At 40.5% G+C, this 26,416-nt stretch overlaps 1 protein-coding gene across 1 annotated transcript in view; it reads left to right on the top strand.

The window, feature by feature from the left end:
• The window catches only part of LOC122803983, a 639,968-nt gene that overhangs the window by 96,697 nt on the left and 516,855 nt on the right, over positions 1-26,416 (top strand). The window contains exon 3 of the mRNA XM_044073662.1: positions 3,275-3,397. Coding sequence (XP_043929597.1) covers positions 3,275-3,397 — 123 coding nt within the window. The remainder of the gene's footprint in view (positions 1-3,274; positions 3,398-26,416) is intronic.

Here is a 26,416-nt window from a genome sequence, read left to right as displayed (position 1 = left end):
CTTCACATGTAGACTCATTGGATACATGTAATTCCCTGTAAACACCAAGGTATGTGTAGCACTGACAATCCTTACAGCAGGGATGGTCCAGAGACCATCCTTAAACACAGTATGTATAACCCATGTATCTGCACAAGTTTCTTGATGCAGTACTACAGCATATTGAAGAGCATATGTGTTCTCCATGTATCACAGAAGAACAACACTATGCATGCTTTTTATGAAACAGCCCATTTCCCTGAGGTAGTTATGCCATTGATTATACCTAATTTGCCATCAATATCCCATCTAGGACACAGGGACAATGGTATATCAGCTGCAAGAGATTCCAGTTCATCAACTGTTAGGTGGTCTGCAATGTGTCACTGTACCACCCAATTAGGGCCTGTGATTCCAGCATCAAGCAGACGTAAGACTTATATCAACTATTTTTGCAGGGCGATGTCCCACAGGAACATCTTATTGGTGATGTCAGATATGTCCTGGATTCATGGATAATGACATTCATATAAAACTCACAAACCATGGCAGAGATTGCATGCAACAACTGCACTCACACAGACAGCACCATCAAATTGGATGCATGCCCAAAATGGCACTTCCTATTTTTGAATGGCTGACAATTTGAAAATGCAAACTTTTAAATTTCCGCTGTAGTAATAAAGAATGTAAGTAATTCTTTTGGATTAAAACTTGAGTATTTACAATATTGTAACAAATGAATATGAATATATAATGAATATTGGTTTCTAAGAAACGTAGTCTGCATTGAAAGTTCTATTTAAATGACACCAGGAGCAAAGCTATATAGTAAACAGATACAAAGGCAGCATGCCTATTGAGTTTTTATAATACTCTGAAAATAACTGAATGTTTTTTTTCTAACATAACGAATCTTAGCATCATTTTATATATATAACTGAAATATTACCTATAATAATCTGTTACTAAAATGTAGGTTTGTGTAATGTTACTTTACTAGAAACTAAGTGGCCTGCTAGAACATATTCTGCTTATATACACATGTAGATGTACATGTCATGTTTTACTGCAACTGTGGGAGTGTGATCTAACAAAATACAAAATCACAATTGTGATATGACTGCCTAATCACTTTCTTGAAAACGCCATATCATAATGTACTTTGCAACGTTTTATATGTAAATTGTTTTCTGGCTGTTAGATTGTGCCTGATTAGTTTGGCTACCTCTTAAACACCAACTAGTGTTAACAGGTCTGGCTGCCTATTAAGCATTATCTCATCTTAACTAATACTGTTGTTAAGCACAAAGCAGTCCGCTAGAACATAGTTTAAATGTATATGCCTTACTCCAGCACAAGATGCAGACTAGTATCAGACAGAAAATACTTAAATTTAATCTTAACTGTATACTCTCATGATACTTTCTTTCTGGGTATAACCCTGTTTTAAGTTTCAGTTTCCTGGGACTAAACATTTATCTTTTAGTAGATATACTTTGAATAATCTCATTATGTGGAATTCAGATTATTTTACCTTCCAAATCTCCTAAGAATTTGTTTCTTTAGGTAATAATCAGTTTGCTTGTTGCTTTCTAATGGTGCATATTTTCAATATTGCCACCACTTATAATAATTGCTCTTACCTGATCAAAAAGTATAAAGTGGTTGAATATATTTTGCTGGCTGATCCAGTTAAATCTGAGATTGTCTATACTAAATAATATATTTTTAGTAGCATATGGAAGAATATTCAGATGTCCAGAGAAGGAGGTTAACCAATAGGTGTACAGGCTGAAGAATGCTATATTACTTAAATAGCATTAGCAGGTCATGTGTGCTCATTATTACCATGTAACAACCTAACAAAATGTAAAGTCTACCTGAGTGGTGGCCTTGGAATGATTCTGCTGGTCTCACATTAATATCTGTAGTTTTCATTGGTAGTTTGAGAGTACTAGATTGAAGGCATACATTAGACAGGGAAATATAATCCAAATAAGGCAATTACATTTTGTATATTTTCTAAAAAAACTGGACAGTACCCCTTCTAAATAGAGTAATCCCTAGCTATCCACTTTCTTTTTTAAAGAAAGTCATCCCTAACTACACATCCCTTTTTTAAATACAATTCTATATTATTTTTATTTTTTGATTTTATTTATTTATTTATTGATTGATTTTTCATTGAGTGGATTAGTCCCATTAGACTAGTAGCATTGCTTCAGGGGAGACCTGAGGTAGTATTTATATTAGAACTTTATACTAATTTTGTACTTCAGTGCAGTTTATTTATTTATTTTATTTGCTTCATACTGTTACACAGATACAGGAATATAAAGGATTATTTTTTTTTGTTTCGGTACGAAATTAATTCATTCATTCAAGAAAGCTCTGTACTAAGCGATGCAGTCAACAATATAACTAATGTGATATAGCTCACAGGCATACCTCTCAAGTGTACCTCATTACGAGGAACGTATCTCATACGGAGCTTTAAAACATTCATGTTCCTCGAAGTTCCACATTTAAAGGGTCTATCACACATTCAGTATTAAGAATTTTGTTAACTGATATCCATGGTAAAAAGAACTGAATAATATTCATCCATTAAATATAATTTATTTTATAAGTAAACCCAGCATTTGTTAACCATCCTGGGAGTTTCCTAGTTGAAGTTGTTAGTAAGCTGTTAATATGTTCCACGTTTTGCCCATTTGTTCCACATTATGAGAGGTGATGTTCCCATGATCACAGTAGATGCTACATTTTAAGGACTGGATCTGGCATCTTGTGATATGGCCAATAAAAATTCTGTAGATGAAATACTACTAATTTATATAGAATTGATTTTGCTTACAGGAAATATCTATAAGATGTGTCTGAAATAAATGAGGGAAAATAAATATCTTGTTAAGGGGACAGCATAAAGAACAGAAGCATGGAAATACCAAACATTTTAATTTTTTTCTCTTTTAGGCCTCTGCTTCATGCATCTCTATTAGTGTATTGATGTTAAGTCATATTTGGCATATTTCCTAATGGGCTAATATACATTGCCCTTACTTTCATAGGACACACACATACTTGTAACATATATTCTTTCATTCATGATTATAACAATATATATACTTCCATAGTAAAATATCTGCTCATAGTTATGCTGGTATAAAATATTATTCACGAACAAGTTATTAACTTGCTTGTGTTATAAAGAAACAAGAAAGACATGCAGAGTGTATAAATGGACTTGCCAACTCCTTATGACATTTTGGAACCTGATTACCTCCAACAGAACCATGTGACTATAATAGAAGAAAGAACAGAAATGATGCAGCATCCACATAAGAAAGTAGAAAAGGAAGAGAGAAAAACAACACAGATAAAAGAAATAGAAAATGCTGACAGTATTAAAGAGGTATGGAAAAGTATAAATAACTTGTCTCAGAAAGTTTAACTGCAACCCATTCTTTACATGTAATCATAAAAGGGTTGAATTTATTGTTTGCTTTCTTTGCTCTATATTATACAGATGAAACTTGAAAGATTGTCTCATCTGTTGCATGTGAATAATATACATTAAAATGAAAGTTCAAGCATATTCTCTGTATTGTCTTGTAATACAAAAATGTGATTATAGAATGGCTTACCTACCAAATTGTTGATATAATTATATAAACTAGGGAAATGTGTTAAAATAAACAAATAAATAATATTAGATACAAAGATAAAAGAAAAGATGAAGAAAAAGAACACAAGAAAGAATGAAAGTAAAGAAAATCTGTTTGAATTAAAGATTTTCTTATTATATCAAACAGCATAATTATGGTAAATGGATGACTATGTTTTTACATAGACCCTTCTTTAAGAAATATATATATATATATATATATATATATATATATATATATATATATATATATATCTATGTCAGATGACTGAGGTTTCAGAAACTTAAAATTCATATGAACGAGAACATATGATCAAGTTTCCACAAACTTGAACATAAAAAAAAAATACTTTTTTTATGTTTATAAAGGGGGCAAGCCCAACTTCACCCCCCCATGTGAGAGGCTGCATCCCCCACACTCCCTGCAAATTACATATACCAACTCCAAGATCACACTACAGTGAAGAAAAGGGTACATTTCCCAATCCTCACTGTAACACAATCTCCATTCAAAAGCTTTGAGTTTTCAAAAACTCGATTATATGGTCTTGACCATATGAATTTTGAGTCTCTGAAAACTTAGTCAACTGACAGGGAGCCATATATATATATATATATATATATATATATATATATATATATATATATATGTGTGTGTGTGTGTGTGTATACATTGGATAATAATGAAGCCTAGATGTGCTAGTGGTTTAGTGAAGTATGAATGACTACGTTGATGTCGAAGTACGAATGATTTAGGTAAGAAATTATATTGAAAAATTTGCAAGTTGATGGTATATTGATACATTGGAAAACTTCATAAAAAAGATGATTACCAGTGTATAATATCGTATTGACCATTTTTGACAGGGCAAATATTATAAGTTTAAAAGTTGTCAACATCTTCATTTCCTATATTATTGTAGACCAAGTAATTTTATAAGAAAGGAAACTATGATGTACTATAATTTGCAAGAGATGCTATTATTATTATTTTAGAAACTATTGTACCAAATGTGCCTATATGTTCCTAAAAAAAGAATACAGAGTGATGTGAAATGATCATTGATAAGTATCAATGAATGATGGTGAAGGGCAATGACTCGGCCTGGTATATCTGTTATATCTGCTATGAGAGGAACTGATAGAAACAGATTTTAGTTATCTGAATCTAAAATAAGAAATAAGTCAGAAATGCAATCGAACCTTGGGTGTCTTGAAAATGAATAGATGTAATCTCCTTTTGATCAAACAGGGGCATATGAGCTAAATTAGATTTAAGTTTGAAATAAATGACAAAGCTGAATTAATATTTTACTAGTTAGACTAGAAAGTTATGCATGCCATGGTTAGGATGATTTGATGTTAATTTTATATGTTATTGATAGTGTGCCGTATATAATATTAACTACTATACTCAACTTCAGAATAATTATGTCATATAAAACAAGAGTACTGCCTAAACCATTTGAATCCCAAACACTTGAAAACCTCTATCATGAAATCATGTATTCAAACACCTTGTAGCTTGTGTCAGGTGCTATTTGCTCTTGGACTTGACTATGAGTTGAGGGAAGCAGCTGTGAGGAGGGAGTAGAACAGGGATTTTAAGATTAGGGAGCAGGAGTAGATGTTACAGTTAGAAAGCAGGAAGGAAGTTTCAGGGTTAAAAAGTGAGAAGGTGGTTTTACATTTATAGAGCATGAGGGGAGTTTTAGAAGTAGAGAGCGATGAGTGACTTTCAGTTTAGGGAGGGGGAATGTATTTTTTTTAAGTAAGGGAGTGAGGACTCAAGTTGGAAACTTGTGGGAGTGATTTTTAAGTAAGAGAGTTGAGGCATCAGGTTGGAAAACTGTGGGATTTTTCAGGTTAAAGTTAGGGTTGTGGTAGGGCTACACAGTTTATAAGGTCAAGTGTTGGGAGGACTACACAGAAAAGGAAGATCAGGCTAGTGGGATTGCAGCACTTGCTTTTTTTGAACAAGTGGCAGCGAGCTAGTGTATTGCAAGCTGCTAGCAAGTGAGCATCTACAATAGACCTTGAAACAATACTAAACTCAGAAATTCTCAAAAATGCCACGGGATATTATCCTTTAAATACTAGGAAATATATATAAAAATAAATGCACTATAAAAATATATACTATGGGGTATTATCCATTAAATATCTAAAAAATACAAACATAAATGCATTATGACAACATTTAATGTCTTATCAATAAATATCAGTGGAATAATGACCAGAAAGTAGTGAGCTTTCTAAGTATCTGAAATTAGGTAAGTCAGACACATTTTTACAAGAATAGTATATTTTGCAAGAAGATGCAAAGGGATTTACTAGCTAATTTAGCCTTTGAAGCCAAAAGAAGATGAGTATCAGTCTTGTGGAAAAACTACTATTATGTTTAAGATTGTGTACTTATATAAAGATTAGAAAAGGATGCTCACTGTGGTTATTTCAGAGTCTCAAAATAAACTATTTACATAAGTTAATATGTACTGGATGCAAGAATATGGAGCTAAAAATCTACATTTTCCATAATAAAATAATATGGAAGGCAGCTTGTTACTGATGATAATTAAAACTGCTTTCTTAGAAAATCAGATGCACGTGCCAGTAGAGAATGTAGGATATCTGTCTCTATTAAAGTTGCTAAAATTGGACAAATCTTTTAAAGACTTTAATAATTTTAAGGATAATGACTCCTTTGTTTTTCATGTCTTTATATTGCATGTCTTTGTTTCAAACACCTACTGGCCTCCTGTAAAATCTGTAAGGCCTTTGGACCTCATTCCTTATTAGAATGATGAAATAAGTTGATCTTGACAGGCCTTCTGCCTACTTTTTCTCTGGGGATAAGCCAAAAAACAAGAAAATGAAAAAGAAAAAAAGAAGGGGAAACACAAAGAAAGAGAGAAAGAGAAGAGAACACGAAAACATGAGACAATTTCTTCATCTGCTTCCTCCAAGGTACTAAACTTTCCCCCTCCTGTGAGACCTCAGCTCCAATCTGATCAGAGCCATCTGTTCTGAAGCCCTCAGTTCTGGTGCCCACTTACACCTTAACCAAATGTGATCTTCAATAGTTTCCTATGGGGAGAAAACTTCAGCAGCTGATCTTCAGAGAGGGCATTCACTATGTTTTTGTGTGCACCTCTGTCTCCTCATTCTGGTCTACCAATTTGACTAGCGGTGCTTCCAACTTTGATTGGTATTGAATAATGAGGGCTTTTGTTAAGGTGGATATAGATGTGGGTATCATCCCATCCCCCTGTTTTTCTTGGAAAATTGGATTGACCTACAAACTCCAGTCACCTCTGCTCCTTCTGTGACACAGGTCTTGGTGCCAGTGGATTTTGAAGCAGGTGCCAATTGCAGAGCATTGACCATTAGCCCAATTAGATCCAATCTGTAGATGCCAAAATTGCCTCTGACCCACTCAACTGCAGTCCTCTTGGGGCAGAGTGTGACTTTATGTCAGACCACAGATGTTGAGTCTTTGGAGTTGTCTTCATTGGCAGTCTGTTTGACCCTGTTCTGACGGTGCTGGGCCAGCACTGATCTCATTACCAGTGCCCACTAGTCTGTTGATGTCAAGAGCTTTCTTGTTAGAGCCATCTTCTGCATGTTCTTTGAGGATGGAGTCAGTGCTGATGGGAGTGTCCTCATGCCTGTCAGGATCCACATAAGCAATTAAGGGGATCATCATGCTTCTTTCGAAACCCAGACTGGGTGTGCATCAGGGTTCAACTCTGAGCCTACTACTGTTCATACTGGTGATGGATTTTATTAACAAGCAGGCCAAAAGGGACAGATCAACAAAATTGCTGTATGCAGATGATGTGGCATTACAGGCAAACTCTACACAATAACTTCAGCAAAGGATAAGGGGAATGGAATGCAAAACTGAAAGTACGCGGGGTGAAACTGAGTAGAGATAAAGACAGCTGTAATGGCAACAAACTGTGAAATCAGAAGAACTGAGTTAGAAGGAAAAGTAAAGGAATGGGTTAACAGCTTCAAGTGTATGGGAAAGGTGGTTGAGGAGAAGGGAAGTCTGAATAAAGAGGTCAAAGACAGAATCATAGAGGCTGCAGCCAACTGGTAAAGAGTGTCAGGAGTTTTGCCTGACAGAAGAATGCCAAAGAAGCTGAAAAGTAAGGTGAACAAAACAGTGGTGTGACCAGTACTACTGCATTGTACAGAATCTTTGGCAGTGAAGGCAGAGCAAATGAGAAAGCTAGAGCTGATGGAGATGAAGGTCTTGAGACAGTTGATAGAATGCACATTGTGGGACAGATGAAGAAATGATGTCTTCACAGCATAAGCCCAAGTAGCTTCAATTGCAGTACAGGTCAAAGAGAATAGATTACGGCAGTTTGGGCACATGTGCAGGAAAGCAGAAGACAATCTGAAGAAGACGATTTGGGAGAGACAGGAAGAAGGCAAGAGGAAATGAGGGCATCTAAGATAGATGGATTATGTGAGAGAAGACCTGTGGTAATCAGGCATGACTGAGGTAGATGACTGGCATTGAACAGAGAGAGAGATGGTGACAGTTGATGTGACGCCCTGACTCCATGTAGAAAATGAGAAAAAGGGGTTGAGAATGATGATTTTATTAACTGGATAAACCATACTGGTTGGGGGGGTCCATTTTCAGAAAAAAACACAGGAGAAAAGAATCCCAACGTTTATACAGTGAGTGCTAAACTGGGAGTATTAGAACAGGTTTTACAGCTTTTTATAGCTGGATTATACACAATGAATACAGCAGTTTATAACAGAAATCCTGTCATATTACATTTCACATAAATAATGCTTATAATGCGTAGGTTGGTACAGTGTTAGTAACTTATTTAAATATATATGAAGCAGCAAGTGCCCTGCATTTGTCTCAGATATTAATCATTATTGCAGTGTGAGTAGTATGCATATTAGTAGTATGACATAATCTGAATTATTTACAGCTATTTACAGTTATATACAGAAAACAATCAGCAGAATAAGTAAAAAAATAAGTTATGTACTCACCATAACATTAGATCTGTGTTGTCCATTTTCATTCTACCTCAACTGATGGGTCTCGGTTCTGACTCGGCCACTTCTTCCAGATCCTCAGATCTAACTCTTGAGCTCCTCCATTTACCCATAATGCCCTGCCAGCCTAACATACATCAGATCAAGTTTGCTTTACTTTAAGTGAACTTAAAAAGGTATATGTTAATGAAACAGAACTAGAGCTCAAATTCGGAACCATAGTTCCAAAAATGATATCCCTTAGGTCTTTCCAGGAGGAAAAAGGAAGGGGGTTAGGAGGGCAGGAAGTTGAGGAAGAATGAAAATGAACAACACATATGTAACTTTATGGTGAGTACATAACTTATCTGAGGTTGTCATTTTCATTTATTCCTCAAAAGATGGGACAGAGTCCCCAGCTAGAGGAACCTTGGGTGGCCTTAATGGAAGGATATTTCGGAGTACTGCAGAGTCAAAAGTAGGTCTGTCTTAGAAAGCAAATCCAATTTGTAATTAGCAATAAAGTTATGAGCATTGGACCAAGTGTCAGCCACACAAATGTCATCTTTGGAAGTTCTTGACCAAAATGTTGAGGATACAACCATAGACCTTGTGGAATGAGCTCTAGGGGGCTTAGGTAAGGACAGCCTTCTTTTACTATAAACAAAAGATATGCAATCAGTTAACCATTTGGCCAGAGTAATGTTAGAAACAGGCATGTTCGATCTTTTAGATGAGAAGGATACAAATAACTGGTAAGTCTTATGGAAATCTTTGGTCCAATGGAGATAAAACAGAAGCTATGTGCATCAAAAAGGTGGAATGTGTACTCTTCCTTATTTGAGAAAATGGGAAAGAAAACTGGGAGGTTAATGACCTGGAGGATATTAAACTCAGAAGCTACCTTAGACAAAAAAGATGGGTTAGCTCATAAGGAAACTCCGTCTGTGTGGAAAACCAGATAATTGGGCTTGGAGGAGAGAGCCTGAAATTCGGATTCTCATCTAGCTGATGCAATAGCAACTAGAAATATGGGTTTCCATTACAAAAACTTAAAGTCTGACTTGGTTGAAGGTTCAAAGGGGCCTTGGGTCAGACCTTGAAGCAGGGTAGTTAAATCCCAAGAAGGAATAGGATTCTTTACTAAAGGCCTAAGTAAAAAAAGTTCCTTTGAGAAAGGCTTTGCATAATCTAGAAGAATTATTCTCACCTAGATAGAGGTTTAAAATGTCAGCCAACTGAGCCTTAATAGTAGAAAAACTAGCCCCTTTATTGAAAATAGAAGCTAAAAACTCAAGTACAGCCAATATAGGGGCAGAAAAAGAGTCCAAATCTCTCTTAAGGATCCAGAAAGCAAATCTCTTCCATTTACTTTTGTAAATCTTTCCAGCGGAAGACTTTTGAGAAAATAATAAAATATGACAGATCTGGGAGGACAGACTGGGCTGTCAAGCAGTCAATGGAACTGGAGAAACCATGTAGTCAGTTTGAGGCCTGTTATATCGGATGAGTCATCCCTGTCGGGTGGGAAAGGAGGCCTGGATTGGGATCCAGTATCCAGGGCAGATGTAGAAGATGAGGCCAGAAGAAAGGAAAACAAATATGATGAGGTCAAAAGGGTGCAATGAGAATAACTGTACTCTTCAACCAGTATTCTTTCTATAGAAATTTGGGGATTAGTGGCAATGAGGGGTAAGAATAGGGAAAACCAAAGAGACAGTCATGGATTAGAGCATATCCTGGTGGCTCCCCCTTTGGAAGGATCAGGGTGAGGAACCTGCTGTATTTATTGTTGAGGGGAGAAGCAAAAATATTACAACATGGCTGGCCCCATCAATGGAAAATTCTCTCTGCCAGTTTGACTTTAAGAGACCATTTGTGAGCATCAGAATGGACCTGCTTAGTTTGTCTGCAATCATGTTGGCTTTTCCCGGTATGTGTGTTGCTATGAGAAAGCTGCCAGAAGAGATTACCCATTGCCACACTCGTATTGCTTCCTCGCCGCAGCAGGTAAGATCTGGTTCTTCCCTGTTTTTTGATGTACAGTAGGAAAACATTTTGAAAGGCCTGCAACACAAGAAGGACTGCTCTCATTTCCAGGACATTGATATGCATCTTGGCCTCTTCTGAGGACCATGTACCCTGGGCCGTCCTTCCCAAGTAGTGACCCCCACTCCAGTTGGGAGCCATCCATGTGGTCACTGTGGCCATGGATAGGGGAAGAACAAAAGGACAGCCTTGAGAAACTTTGTCTGAGTGAAACCACCCAAGAAGATATTTTTGCAAGATTCTGTGATCTTGACTGGGGCAAATAAAGGCTATTGAAGAATAGACCGTTGTACTGATAGAGTCCATTGCAGGGTCCACACATGAAACCTGGTTAAAGGAACTAGGGTGATTGCTGCTGCCATGGATCCCAAGGCCTGTAAGATTAATCATGCTAGGAGAGAAGGATGTGAGATCACTTTCTTGACCTGGGTCTGAGTGTCTGAATTCTTGTTGGAGGAAGAGAGGCTATCTGAGTGACCATGTCTAAATGAGAATGTATGAACTCCAGACTCTGCACAGGTGTGAGCTGTGATATGCTGCAATTGACTGTGATGCTTAGGTGAAGACATGATTGGATCAAGTAGTCCCTTGCCTGCAGATGTAGATGCCTGGATGGGGCAGTTAAGAACTAGTCACCTAGTTATGGAAGCACTCTGAATCCCAGCAGTCTCAGGTGAGCTGCTACCATTGCCATGGATTTATTGAACACCCTTGTGGCTGTGGTGAGACCAAAGGGCAGTGCTCTGAAATGGCAATGACTGGCTCCCTGCTTGACATGCAGATGGCTTCTTGAGCACCTGTTCATTTTGATGTGATAGTATGCATCCTGAATCTCTGTTATGCACATCCAATCGTCCCTTCACACCAGGAGCAAAATGGACTTAACCGTGACCATCCAGAACTTTGAATATTTCATGTATTGTTTTAGTTTGCTGAGATCCAAAATGGATCTCAATTTCCCTGTCTTCTTTGGCAGTAAGAAGAATCTTGAGTAGGTTCAAGGATCCTATCTAGTCTGGGGGGACTTCCTGGGTGACTGTTTTTTGAGCAGCTTTTCTGTTTCTAATGCTGATATTTCCCTCTTATTGGGTTGAACATAGGGGATTCTTTTCATTCTTGCAGGGAGAATTTGAGAAAATGGTATGATATAACCTCTGGATATAATTCTCTGCACCCAGGAATCCTTTATGATGGTTGCCCAGGATTTTTAGTGCAGAGACAAATGCCACCCCAACTGCCTCCAGAGAGCAACAGTCAGGCAACCTTTCAGGAGTGCTGGTAAGGTTTGTCTGAGAAGGAATCATGGAAACCCTGGGATGTTATGTATTCCAATCTCGCCTATATTCTTACTCACGGGTTCGGAGCCGAATATCGGCTCCGGCTCAGCCAATTTATTTACTAGCTCGAAGTCTCTCATTGGCTGGACCAAGCAGGTACCCCATGCTGCACTGCTCCATAACCCCAGATCTCATTTGCCACTCGTGTAGCTAGGATGTGGTCTCGCTTAGCTGTGGCTAAGTACCTTTACTTTTTCAATTTCTCTCAAGAAATTTGCTGATTTCAACCCAAAAGCCATTTTAATAGCTATTTTGCATATTGTGGTTTAATTTAGTGTGTTCTTGTCTGTAGTTGGTATCCCTAATTTCCGGTGGGCTAGGCCCATTTGAGTTAGAGGACCTAGTCCTCCTTTCTGTGTGTTGTAGTTACTTAAAGTTGTCTGTTGCTAAATTAGCTAGCACTAGATCTTTTTTCTTGTTGTGGATTGTGTATGTGTGTCTTAGAGAACCATTTCACTTAGAGGTTCTTGGTTGTGGTAGAGTTATTACTGTTTTCCTGCCTGCTGTGTTTTCCTAGTCTGGTTGTTTTAAGATGTCCAAAGAGCAGAAGGAACATAAACCTTCCAGTTTCAAAAAATGTGCCAAGAGTGGTTACAAGATGTCCATCACAGATGGACATTCTGTATGTGTTTATTGCTTAGGTGCAATTCATTTGCAAGAGTCTTGCAGCTTCTGTCATGCCTTCAGTCCGAGGGTGCTTCAGGAGAGAAAAAATAAATTAATATTGAAGGGTCTCTTGAGACCTTCATTTGAGGAGTCTTTGGACTCGGCCTCTGGTTCTCAGGCCAAGCCTAAGGCTTCAAAAGTGAAGAAAAGATCTCCAGCTCCATCTGTTTCTTCGGAGCCGTTGGAGAAACTTTCAAAACTTGAATCTGCCTCCTCGGCTCCTATGTCCTCGGGACCGCAGGAGGTATCTGTGGTGCTGGAATCGGCTTTGGCTCCTTTTTTACTGGAACCAATTCGGACCCGATCTCCCAGTGTTAGGCATGGTTTTCCTGACAGGAGATCCCATTCTCCATCCCTATCCTCCAAATCCTCCAGGCTTTCTGATTTGGATGTTGATAGGGTGGTGCAAAGGCTCCTGCAGTCGCCAGTGTTGGCTAAATTATTTTCGGCTCCGACCCAGTCAGCTCCAGAGCCTGTCCCATTGGTTGTGTCAATGGTTCCTCTTCTGAGCACTTCCTTGTCTTCAGAGCCAGAGTGCTCCACTCCGAGTGATGTTCTTGCACCATCTCCAATACCCCTTAAAGGTTTATCAGTGCCGATGTCGGCTCCGACCCTGTTGTCTCCTTCCACAGGTTTCGGCACTCGGGTTTCCTCAGTTGGGCCCGAGAGGGATGTTTCTGGACATCCATCGGTTCCGAGCCTCCCTCTCGGCGCATCGGCTTGGGGGACCCCGACTCCGATCATGGCCTCATAGGCCCATTGGTCCTCGGATTTGGGGGGACTGGCCTTTGAGGCCATGCGGAGCACACTGGCCAAGTCGTCAGTTACATCACCCAGATCGGTCATTCCGTCCCCTTCCACTCCAGCTAGAGCCTCTGATGCCCCCCTATCCATAGATGGTGGAGCCCAAAGGTCTGGGGATACCCCCATGAGTGGTCCCCAACTTTCTGAGGGTCCCTCAGAGTCTGAGGCCCCCAGAAAGAAGACATGCAATAGGAAGCACATAGACTCCCAGGATGAGTCTCTCACTTCTGATACCGACCTCGAGGAGTCGGAGGGGTCACCCAAGTCGTCCTCTGATGACGTCTCTTTCTCCGACATCCTGGAGATTTTGAGACAGAGGGGCGACTGGCCCTCCAAAACCCCCTCCGAGGAGGAGTCGGTATTCCTCAAGGCTTTTGGAGCTCAACCCTCCACCTCCTGGGTGTCTCCACCCTTCAACGAACTGTTGGATTTAATCTGTCGAAGGGTGTGGGAGAATCCTGCTACGGTGGAACCTGTACCCAGAAGGCCCAATAAGTTCCTTTCTGCTCCCCCGGGGAAAGAATTTCTGTCCAAAGGGGTTTCTGTAGATGCCATGGTGGTGTCGGCGGCCACACAGAAGGAAGTAGCCGAGACTTCTTCCTCCGTCCATCCTCCTAACAAGGAGTCTAGGACTATGGACCGGTACGGGAAGTGTACCCTTTCATCAGCGACCTTCACCTTATGGTCACTGAACTACCTTTGCCATTTCACTTGGCTCCAGAGAGATCTCCTCAAGGAGTTAGGAGATACTCTAGCGGGTAACATTCCTGAGGTGTTGGCGCCCACGGTTAATGCCCAGGTGTCTACCCTAAATTCTATTGTCAACTCGTCCATGAGGCTCATATTGTATGCAGCCGAGGGGGCTGGTAGGGCAGCCAGTTCAGGGGTAGACCTCAGGAGGCAAGCCTGGTTGCGCCTGTGTCATTTCGCGGAGGCCTTCAAGTTTTCCTTCCCTGACGCTCCTTTTGATGGGTCCTCGCTCTTAGGGACCAAAGTGAAAGACACCCTCACCAGATGCGAGCAAGAGGGAAAGACCCTGTCTGCTGTAGGGGTCCATTTTTCCCTCCCCTCTAGGCCTTACCCCAAGGCTCAGAGAGGTGGGAAGATGTGGTTCAAGAAGTCACAGAAGTTTTTCCCTGCCGCAAATGGTGATTCCCCCTCCAGAGGCAGAGGTGGGGGGGGTTATTCAGGAAGATGCCACCCTAGAGGCAGAGGAGGGCCCCGCAACTCTGGAGACCGTGATTCCTTTCGCGGTTCTTCCTACCATCGTTTCTGATGTGTTGCCCGACTGTGCTTCTCCGGAGCCAGTCGGGGGCCACATATTGTTACACCCGGAAGCCTGGGAAAACATCACCCAGGATCGATGGATGTTACGAATAGTTTACGGAGGTTATGACATGCCCCTTTCGTCAGACCCTCCTCCAGTCAAAAGAATCCCGGACGTTCCACCCAGTCAAAGGGATCACACAGCCTTAGAAGTTTCAAAGCTGCTAAAGAAAGGAGTCATCCAACCTGTCCCCTCAGACCAAATCGGATTAGGGACTTACTCAAGACTCTTTTTGGTGCCGAAAAAAACAGGGGACCTGAGACCCATTCTAGATCTCAGCCGATTAAGCCACTATGTTCAAAAGTCCAAGTTCCGAATGGTCACCCTTCAGTCCATTCTTCCATTTCTGGAAAAAGAAGTATGGATGTGCTCCATCGACCTCAAGGATGCTTACTATCATATCAAAATGGACAGGGCATCCAGGAGTCACCTATGCTTCCGGCTGGGAGCCAGCCATTTTCAGTTTCGTGCCCTGCCCTTTGGTCTCACCATGGCCCCCAGGGTGTTCACCAAGTGTTTGGCGGTGGTGACAGCTCACCTGAGATGTCAAGGATTCCAGGTGTTTCCTTATCTGGACGACTGGCTCCTCTCTGCTCCCACCAGGCATCTACTTATCCAAGCCAGGGACGCCACCATTACCCTCTGTCAACGACTTGGAATAACGAACTGGGAAAAGTCTGCCTTGCTGCACTCACAGCGTGTCACATTTATAGGTGCAGAACTAGACATCGTCCAAATGCGGGCCTTCTTGCTGCATCAAAGGATCACAATATTACAAAATCAGGTTCACACACTATTACCCCTCAGGAAAGTACAAGCGAGATGGGTTCTTCAGATTTTGGGCACCATGGCAGCTACCATTATGCTAGTGCCTCTAGCCAGTTTACATATGAGACTTCTTCAATGGCTTCTATTTGCCCAATGGTCCTTTCAGAAACTCCCCCTTTCTCACATGATTCTGCTCACAGTCCGATGCAAACAGGATCTCAGTTGGTGGCTATGCTCCACCAATCTGGACGAGGGTAAACAGTTTGTTCCTCCGTCACCTGTTGCCACAGTGACCACGGACGCCTCCCAGATGGGGTGGGGGGGCATTATCTTGGCAGGATGGTCCAAGGCCTGTGGCAAAATCATGAGGTACATCTGCACATCAATGTCCTAGAGATGAGAGCAGTGCATCTGGCGTTGCGGGCACTTCAGAGCTTTCTCCCTCTTGGGACGATCGCGATACATTTGGACAGCATGTCCGTGGTATGGTACCTAAACAAACAGGGAGGAACCAGATCTTACCCCCTGTGCAGAGAGGCCATGCGAGTGTGGCAGTGGGCAGTATCTTCCCAACAGTTCCTAGTGGCAATGCACATTCTGGGGAAGGCCAATGTGATAGCAGATATGTTGAGCAGAGCTATTCTCATGCCTTATGAGTGGTCCCTGAACCCTTGGGTTTCGGAACAGATATTCAACAGGTGGGGTCAGCCTTGCTGCGACCTTTTTGCCAATCCCATCAATGCCAAATGCAGCAATTACTTCACCCTGATCCCCGCACAGGGGGAATCACCCAGGGACGCTCTAGTCCACGATTGGCCCTCCGGTCTGCTCTATGCTTTCCCTCCATTTCCTCTGTTGCCAAGAGTGATTCAGAAAGCCCTATCCTTGGGAAGCAAGATGATTCTAATTGCCCCACACTGGCCTCGCCAAGTCTGGTTCTCCTTCCTCCATCCATTCGTGGTGGACACTCCTTGGATTCTGGACCCAGTACCAGACCTACTGACACACATGTCGGGATAGTTCCACCCCTCCCTGCGGACCCTTAGGTTGACAGCCTGGCTACTCCACTTCCGTCGCTAGTCAGGCTTCATCATTTTTCACCTGAGGTAGTACACATTTTATCGTCCTCTCATAAGTCTTCGACTAGGAAGATTTATTCCAGCAAATGGAAGAGATTCTCTATTTGGGCTTATGCTCAAGGAATCGACCCCTACACAGCCCCAATTCCTGCGGTCTTGGAGTTCTTGTCCATGCTCTTTCAGCAGGGTTCTGTGCCTGCCACTATTAAAGTGCAGTTGGTGGCTATTTCTAGCTTTCATACCTCTTATGAGCCTTCCCTTATTGCTCACAAACTCTGTAAGGCCTTTTTAAAGGGCACCTTATTACTCCGGCCTCCTATTTCTGAACCTATTATGCCTTGGGATTTAAACCTGGTTTTGCAAGCCCTTAGTTCCCCACCTTTTGAACCAGCTGCCACCTGCGAGTTAAAGTTTTTGTCTTGGAAAACAGCTTTTCTGATAGCCATTACATCAGCCAGACGAGTGTCGGAGATTCAAGCCCTCTCCATTAAACCCCCGTATTTAATTTTTCATAAGGACAGAGTCTCTCTTTGACCTAAGCCATCCTTTCTCCCTAAAGTTACATCTACTGTTAATCTCAACCTGTCTATTGAGCTCCCAGTGTTCTTCCCTCAATATTAAAACAAGGCAGAGTTTAGATTTCATTAACTGGATGTGCACAAACAATTGCGATTCTACCTACACAGGACCAAACATCTACGAAAGTCTGAACAATTGTTTGTTTCCTTTACAGACAATAGAGCGGGATCCTCTATTTCCAAGGTTACCATTTCCAGATGGATTGCTAATTGTATTTCCTTTATTTATTCTTCAGCAGGAAAAACTCTACCGTTCCCCATCAAGGCTCACTCTACTAGGGCTGTTTCTGCGTCTATAGCATACCATGCCAGACTATCCTTGGATGATATTTGTGCTGCAGCCACATGGGCTTCCCCCCCATACCTTTGTTACTCATTACAAACTGGATGTGGCCTCTAGGGGTAGGGCTTCCTTTGGTTTCACAGTCCTCAGGAGTATCTTCCTTTGAGCCTCCCAGGATAGTGGTGCTGGGGACGCTGTCCCGTGAGTAAGAATGTAGGTGAGATTGGACTACATAACATCAAGAAGTTATGTACTCACCATAACATTCGATGTATGTAGTCCATCTCGCCTCACATTTTTACGTACCCTCTCACCTGCCCCCTTCCTGGAGGATCTGGAGGTTAGGTTTGGTACTAGAGTACCCTCCAATAATAGTTGTTTTTTTTCTTACTTCCTTGGTAGTACTACATTGTAGTTTTTGTTGTGTGTATGGGGCGTGTTTGTGGTTTTGCAGCAAACTAGATCTGGGGTTATGGAGCAGTGTAGCATGGAATACCTGCTTGGTTCAGCCAATGAGAGACTTCGAGCTAGTAAATAAATTGGCCGAGTTGGAGCCGATATTCGGCTCCGAACCCATGAGTAAGAATGTGAGGCGAGATGGACTACATACATCGAACATTATGGTGAGTACATAACTTCTTGTTTTGTGGGCAACCTCTGCTGTGGCGGCAGCACCTTCCATTAGAGTTTCCCTCTCTGCATTTGGGAAAACTATCTGCATTTCAATCTTGGAAATGACCCTGGGATTTGTGGAACCACATGTTTCTACCTCCTCACTGATTCCGGGAAAATAGTCAAATCTCTTTGCAATGTCATGAAATGTGGCAGATTATTCAATGACCACATAGCAAAGGTCGCTGAAGCAAAAGTGCACTTACCAAATCTCTCCAAGGCCTTAGATTCCCTCTTGGGGGGATGGACAGAAGAGCTGTGCTCTGCAAGCTCTTTCTCCGTGGCTGCTACCACAACCATGGCATTAACTGGGACCCCCTTGCTCAAGTATGTCCTGTCCTTTGGCAGGCTAAAAATTTAACTGGATGCTTAGGGATGGACTCCACAGTATCCAGTTCCTTCCATGCCCAGCGCAGCTGGGGGGATGTTCACCCAAGACATAGCTGACCAGACCCAAACTTCTCCAGGAACATCGACTCCTTTTGGTAAGGGGTGTCAGCAACCACCTGTTTGCTTTAGGAGTTCAAGTATATCTTCAAAGGAGATGTCTTCAGGTGGAGGTTTAGGGGGACTCTTCCCCTTCTTTGAAATTGGTACCTTCAGTGAGAGATTCCTGAGGGGAATCTAAGTTTCTTCTTTTACACGTTCTCTTCCTATGGAACTCATCAGTGGGATGGTCTGATGAGGTATCGGAAGTGACAGGGGAGAATTGAATGGGAGTAACTGGAAACTTGAATGGGCTAGCTGTCCCAGTAGAATAGAACAACAAGGCTCAGAGCAAAGACCAAAAGGTGATAAAGATATGGGATATGAGGGGGGTAGGGATGGATGTTCTTTTTCTAGGTAAAGAGATGGCCCTCTCCACAACCTCAAAGGCAGAGTACCTAGGAGAGACAGAACCTAGAGGTATCAGACCCGAAATTTCCAGCACCTCTGACCCCTGAATCCCTTGAGGCCCTCCACCTGAGGATGGAGTTGGACCCAAGCTGTCCAGTTCTGAAGCTCCAAGGAGAAAAGACGGCTTTGACAATTTCAGAGTCGACTCAGGTCCCCCAGATCTGGCATCACCGCTTCAGCTCTGACAATTCCGAAAGGCTTGGAGCTGGACATCTCAGGGAAGTGATCAGAGATGAAGAATGATCTGTCTTTGAATCTGATGAGGACACTCCCAGGGATCTCAGATCCAAGGGCTCTGAAACCACAGGGCAGATCAGAGAAGGAGAAACTAAAGGAAGACTTGTAATAGACAGGCTCACAGACCGATGGGAGATGGAGCCAGAATTCCCCCCATCTGGATCTAAGCTCTGAGGAATTTCCTCATCATTCTCCAACTTTGGCCAAAGAAAAGCACTTGGAGGACTTAAGTTAGGAGCTAGTAGATGGTGGCCTGGAGTGTTTGTGTGGAGACTCCTGTAAAATAGAGAAGGGAAATGAATAGGTATCAGATCTGGAGAACAATGAGGCAACTGGATCCAAGGAGATTTCATTTTTGAAGTAGTAGGATCCATGGTAGTTGGATCCAATTTCTTCAAAATTTTTGATGGTGGCTATATGGATGTAGCCAAAGAAGTTGAAGGATCTGGAGACTTCTTCCTGATAAATTTGTCTTTGGAAGCTGAGTTGGACTTCCCTTTGTGTTATTTCTTAGAGGAGATTTGAGCTCCAGTTGAAATTGAAGAAGAAGAAGAAGAAGAAGAAGAAGGCCCATCAAAGCTACCTTGTTCAATCTGTCAGTAAGTGACCTGGCATTTAAGCCAGCACAGATTGAACATCCTGAAACTAAATGAGTAGCACCCAAACAATAGACCTATTCCCTGGGACATCCAAACTGCGTACTTTGTGCTCACAGGAAATGCATTTTTTTAAACTAGTTGGCTTGTCTGCCATACCAGAGACCAAGGAATTGAGATTTTATTTATTTTTTATTACAAGAAAACTGCCAACAATGGTAGTAAGAAGTATCCTGAAATGGGTATAAAGAAACAAAGGGGAAGAAAAAAAGCCAAAGTACCAACAATTCTACTTGAAAGAAATGCCAAAGGTTCAGTAGAAGTGAAAGGAAAGACCTGACGAGTAGACGTAAATGCAAAAAACTCAATTACGGGAAGAAGGTGAAGAAAAAGCTTAAGTAATAGCTTGCTGAAAAAAATTGTTGAAAAACTCACTGTTTTTTATTAAGTTTCAAACAATAGCTCAAGAGCAAGTGGACCCGCATCTGTAGCAATATGGTGGTAAACGTGATCTAGGGTGTGTTAGGCTGGTGGGGCATTATGAGTAAAGGGAGGAGCTCCAGATTTGGATCCGAAGATCTGGAAGAAGCAGCTGAGTTGAATCTCAGCTGGATCCAAGACCCATCAGTTTAGAAATTAATGAAAATGACAACATTAGATATACAGTTATATTTTAAGGAACATTATGTATAATAGAGGTTGTCATATAAAAAGTTGTTTGCTGTGTAAGAGCATTAGGTTATACCAGTTCCGCTGCAGTGAGCATGGCACATTAAGAAAGAAGTTGTAAAACTATGTTGTTGGTGGTTTTTATTTTGGTTAGAAGTAATGTCTGCCAGTTAACGCTGAGGAATACGACTCTGAACTGTTAATGAGCTGCTTTATATACCCAAGGTACAGTATTTGATTTTTTTCCCACCTCTACTTGCCTAATGTGTGACTTTGAGCGAGTCATTTAACTTGATGCTGAAAAGGGACATGTACATTGAGGGTACTCTTTTACTAAATGTCTAAAGCAACAAAAACATTTTTAGTTGATATAAAGTTACTGTCGGTGCTGTTGGTAGTGTGCTAGGTTAGTAGCGTGTTTAATGCATGACAATAGGTTTGATGCAATATGTTGTCAGTAAAGGGGTATATTTTGTTTTGTTTTCTAGTGTCACCAAGTTTAACTTCTTGTTTATTTTTCTTTTGAGTACTCCTCACTGATGGGTAAAGCTTGGGTAAAGCCAGGAAATTTATTATTCTGAAGTAGGTCAATGTCAGCTTGAAGAAGACAGATTGATTTGTGTTTCCAGTGGAGATTCTACCATACAACAGCTACATCCTTCTATATTGCTCAGCTTATAAGCAAAGGAATTGTGCATAGATATAGGGATATCATTGTCCTCCTTTACTCAGTCTTCATTAGGCCAATCACTGAAGAATATAATACCCCCTTTGTCATGTTTCTGTCCAGACAGATGCAACAACTGGAACACCTACAGAGACACCTTACTAAAAGGATACATGGCTAAAAGACTTGTCCTACATGGACTGACTCAAAACCCTGTCACTATACTTGGGATCCTACAGACTGCTAAGAGGTGCCGGGTATCTTGCATACAATGCATCCTCAGACCCATTACTGATGGATTTGCTGCACATCAGCCAGTCAAATGGAGGGACAGCTATATCTTGCAGAGAATACAGTTACTGTGGAACAGACTCTTCATCCACATAAAACAAAGTTCATCCCTGTCCATTTTCAAGCACAACTTAGATTTATGGAATGGGAAACAGAGAATTTACCTGAGGACTGACCCCTGTACTACTAATAGACAGGGACATGTCTTAAATGCTTTATCCCATGCATGGGTCTCATCAAATGATCTATGATATGATCCTAGTTGTTTTTATTAGGGGTAATATATAATTTTTAATCATGGGATGTGTAAGGCCACTCTATATCCAAATGGGATAGGTAATTTTGAGCACAAAAAGAGAAACTGGCTAGGCTTAAAATGGCCTACAAGAACAGCTAGCCTAGTACTTGCCTATGAACCTATAAAAGGAAGTGATTATCAAGAGTCTGTTGCTGGATATAAATGACATTATCACCAAACCTTAACACTTTCAGATTTAAGAACCATGCACACTGGACATTTGGTGATAAACCACCCTACCCAGGATCTTATTGGTGATGTAGAGGCCATCTATCTTAGTACAAGAGCTTATTTTCTGTTTTTTTTGTGCTTTTTTTTATATCTGACTGCATGAGACAGAAGACTGAAGGCCACCTGCTTCTCTTGCCCCAGTCCAGAACTGACAACAGCTGTGGCTCAAAGATGCTGAGATTCCTGTGTAAAAAGGATCATGTAAGGCAAAAGCCCACATTCCTTGCATCTCACACCAACTTTCAGTACATGGTGTCCAGCACCCAAACATTCAGTGCTTATGCAGGGTGGTGTGAGACTCCTCCCTCTTTTGATATAAGGGATTAGTGCTGTAAATTACAGGGTTGCAAGCCTTATGATTTCTGCCATTATTTTATATGGGGAATGTTGAAAGCTGCTTTTTTGTTAAAGTTGAGAAATGGTGAAATGCTCATTTTTCGGAGTTAATTCCTGCTCATAAAAACAAGGAAATAGGGCATTTTCCACCTTCCAAACCTGTACCTATACATTTTTCCAGGGGTACCCAAACACCACTTTATCCCCAGCAGTTACATGTTAATTTTATCTCCCCCTCCAAACAGTAGAATAAGCATGATATCTCGGTTATAAACAAAGGGCAGCTTTGGAAAATAGCTCATTTCTGTGTGGGCACACACAATTCAATGCTAACTCCTTAAACTTTAGGACTAAAAAAGCTCTGGACAGCCAAAGTTTGGTCACACCAAAAACTAAGCATGAGGGAGCACAGATACTGGCATTTTTACAGGTAATATTTTCAAAATAACAGTCTACTATCGCATGTCCATATTTTTTTTTAATTGGCAGGAGGGTGAACGAAATCCAACTGGTATATTAATATAGTTCTGTGATTAAATCTATATTTCTGTCTGATAACATCAGTATTTGTGCAAGAATTTAAAGTCCATTTAAAAATGCCTTCAACTTACTTTCACATCTCACTTCCACCTTGCTTAGCCTGATTTTTGCTAGCCATGGATACCTCTTGTAGGTTCTTGGCTTGATACAGGATATGAAGAAAACACATATAAAACAAAGTTACTGGGGCTTTTAACTTCACAGCACCAGTATTTTCTCATTTTCAGTTTCTACAGATTGGAGCACGAAGGCTTCATAACTTGACTGCATGTAATAAATGATACGCTACAGATAATGTGATAACAACCAGAAGATTATGAACCCATGAAGAAAAAAATGACATTTACTATTTACTACACAGAGTACCAAGTATGTCAGTATTACACTAGAAATAAGCCGTGGTGGTGCAGCGGTAGTGTTATTGCCTCACAGCAAGAGGTTCTCCAGTTCAATTCTCATCTGGAGTGCCTTCTGTGTGGAGTCTGCATGTCCTCCCCACGGTTGAGTGGCATTCGAAAGACATGCGTAGAATGGGCGCGCCTTCGCTGAAGGTTGGGCATTGAGCTGGCACCTCGGCACCCGTAAAAAATCTACTGCCACTCATTAGCAGACCGGAGTTCTGCTGTGGCGACCACTAACCAGGAAAAGCCGAACGAAGAACAAAACACTAGAAAATGTTGCCAGAAATATTCATTTTGCACTTATGAAATCATATTTTGCCTCAACACAACATCTCACGTTTAAGTATGTATATTGTGCACAGCTATTCAGTAAGCCCACATACCAGAAAATGCATACATTTTCAACTATTGCCCCTACAACAATTATAAATGATATCTTGCGATAAGTAATCAAAATTCTCAGCAAATATGTATACATTTATTTTACAAGTATTTTCAATTATGTCCATCCTGTGCTTTCTAGGAATGACAGTATTTCTGGGTAAGGCTAAAAGATTAGCTCATTGGATGATATACAGTCTTTTGAGACTTATATCTTAACTAGTATGCTGGAGAGTGCTGATGTCTAGGGGTGAAGGGTACATACATTAAATAAAATAATAGGAAAGCATGTGCTTTACCTCATTTTCATTCTGTGACTCAACATTCTGGACAAAAATAGCCTAATTATTTTCTAAAAAGTATAACACTAAATGGATAACGTATTATTTTCCTTTATTTATTTACTGTTTGTTCACTGGGAAAGTGGACTAGTTTATTAACCCATTTTAGCCATGACCTGAACTCAAAGAGCAGAAAATACATCATGGTTTTTCAATCAACAATATTATATACAAAATGAGTGTATAAATTCAGAACATAGTAAGGTTGAATGCAGATAGATTAACATTAAAGAGCCAGTCAGAGTACATTGAAAAATAAGAAGATATATACAAAATGCAAGCTAAGATGTGCATAAAATATAGTACATACAATAAGATGCACATTAAGAGGCTGAGAAAAGTTTATTAAATGTATTCTAGTATTCTTGGTATGGGATGGTAAGTTACCTGACCATCGTCATTGTAGCAGTTGCAAGAAGATTCAGTAAAGTCATGTTCTTTAAGTGCATCTTTAAAGCTTTTAATGGTTTCTAGATTTATGATGTCTGCAGGCAGGTGGTTCCAGGTAGCAGGTTGCAATCTAGAGAAGGTACTCTCATAAATTTTAAATGGAGATTGCACTAAAATGAAACTGTTGTCCTGTGTACTTTTGAGTGCATAAGGTTGTCTTGTAAAGGTAGTTTTACTCTTAAAAGGAAACAGTGACCATGTTTTAGCACCTTGTAAATTAGAGTACTGAAGAGAAAAAGAGTCCATATGAGGCACTGAAAGCCATTTAGAATTGTTTAGCAAATTGCTATGGTGTATCTAGATGTCTGCTAAAAGAATGAATCTGTAGATTTCATTTTCAGCCGTCTGTATTATATGAGTATTGTGGTTGGAACTCATAATGAGAAAAAGAAAGACATATTCAAGTTTGGGTATTAAAATATTTTTAGCAATGGCCCTATGAGCAGCAGGTAATTAAATTTGTAACATAATTGAGCAAGGACTTTACTAGTTACAACATCTGTATGTGTGGTAAAGGAAAGGGCAGAGTCTAGTATTAGGTCTGGGTAACTCTGTTCAGTGACATTATGTATTCTGTTCTGATTAAGATCTGTTAACAGAATAGTTTATTATCAGGAAAAGATCTTCATTCAATTACTTGAGGAGTTTATTTTTAATTTTTTGAATGACCAAATGGATTTATTAGGCAACTGGTGACTCAGAGCACTGGAGAGTATTTCAGAGTAAGGCACCTGTTTGTATGTTGGGTATTATTCGATCACTTGTGGAGCTAGAGCCAATACTTGTACTGGCTCAAGTAAGAGCTTGCCTTATTTGGGCCAGGCTAAAATCGCTGGAACATTTTGTTTACAGGCAGAGAGCCTTTCCCAATAGCATTGATATTGAAATCACCAAAAATAACTCACTTGTTATGTATGCCTTAGGGAGCACATGTTGTAGAATTTTATGTAAAACAGAGAGACGGATAAGGGTGGGGACAATGTAAACTGCAGGAATCCACACACGAGTATGCCCGCCTAAACTAATGTGACAGGGTACCCAGTTGGGACTCTTGTCATCTGCAATATGTGAATTAGTGCAACACACAACTGCAACTAAGATATTCCTTTTCACTAGAACTGAAGCACCACCACCAGATCTAGGATCTAGGACCTGGTCTTTTGTTATATATATATATATATATATATATATATATATATATATATATATATATATATATATATGTATAGTACTTAAGTATTATCGCAACCAGATTTTTGCGGTAATGCTGGTTGCTTCTGTTTAGGTCAAGTAGTAGCACTGCAGTGTTATGAAGGTTAGAGACATGTGTTCTGTAATGTTTTTGTACTTTTAGGAAGGTTTATCATTGAAACGGCTCAAAAAATAAGATTCAAAAACAGGTTTCCCCTTTTACCGCCAGAATCTCCTGTCAGTTAAGCGAGTCCCATTCTACTGCAAATGTATTCCTTCCACATGCTGTAGTCGGTAAAGTAGGAAATCTCTGTTTATAAACCTGTATTATTTATCAGCCATTTCAATGATGAAGGTACCTAAGTCCACCAAACCTGTTTCTAACCTTCATAATACTGTCATACATCCAAAAAAAAAAAACAAACAAAAAGGTAACGCTGAAGAAGTAGTACTCCTTCACCAAAAGGAACTGCAGTACAAAGTAATCCATTCCACAAATCGTACGCTAACTCCTGCACTCCTTTCAGCCCAACACACGTACACACATGCAACCACTGCGATCTCCGAATTGAATGCTTGACGTCTTTAAATGTAGCTACCCACACACCTCAAAATGATAAGTCTTAATAGTTTTTTAAAACCCCCACCGATATCCCCAGCAG

Source organism: Protopterus annectens, chromosome 6.part0 (genome assembly GCF_019279795.1).
Source record: "Protopterus annectens isolate FY-2018-M chromosome 6.part0, PAN1.0, whole genome shotgun sequence".
Taxonomy (NCBI): Eukaryota; Metazoa; Chordata; order Ceratodontiformes; family Protopteridae; genus Protopterus; species Protopterus annectens.
The sequence above is the reverse complement of the archived record's forward strand: the minus strand, read 5'-3'. Positions and strand labels throughout refer to the sequence as shown.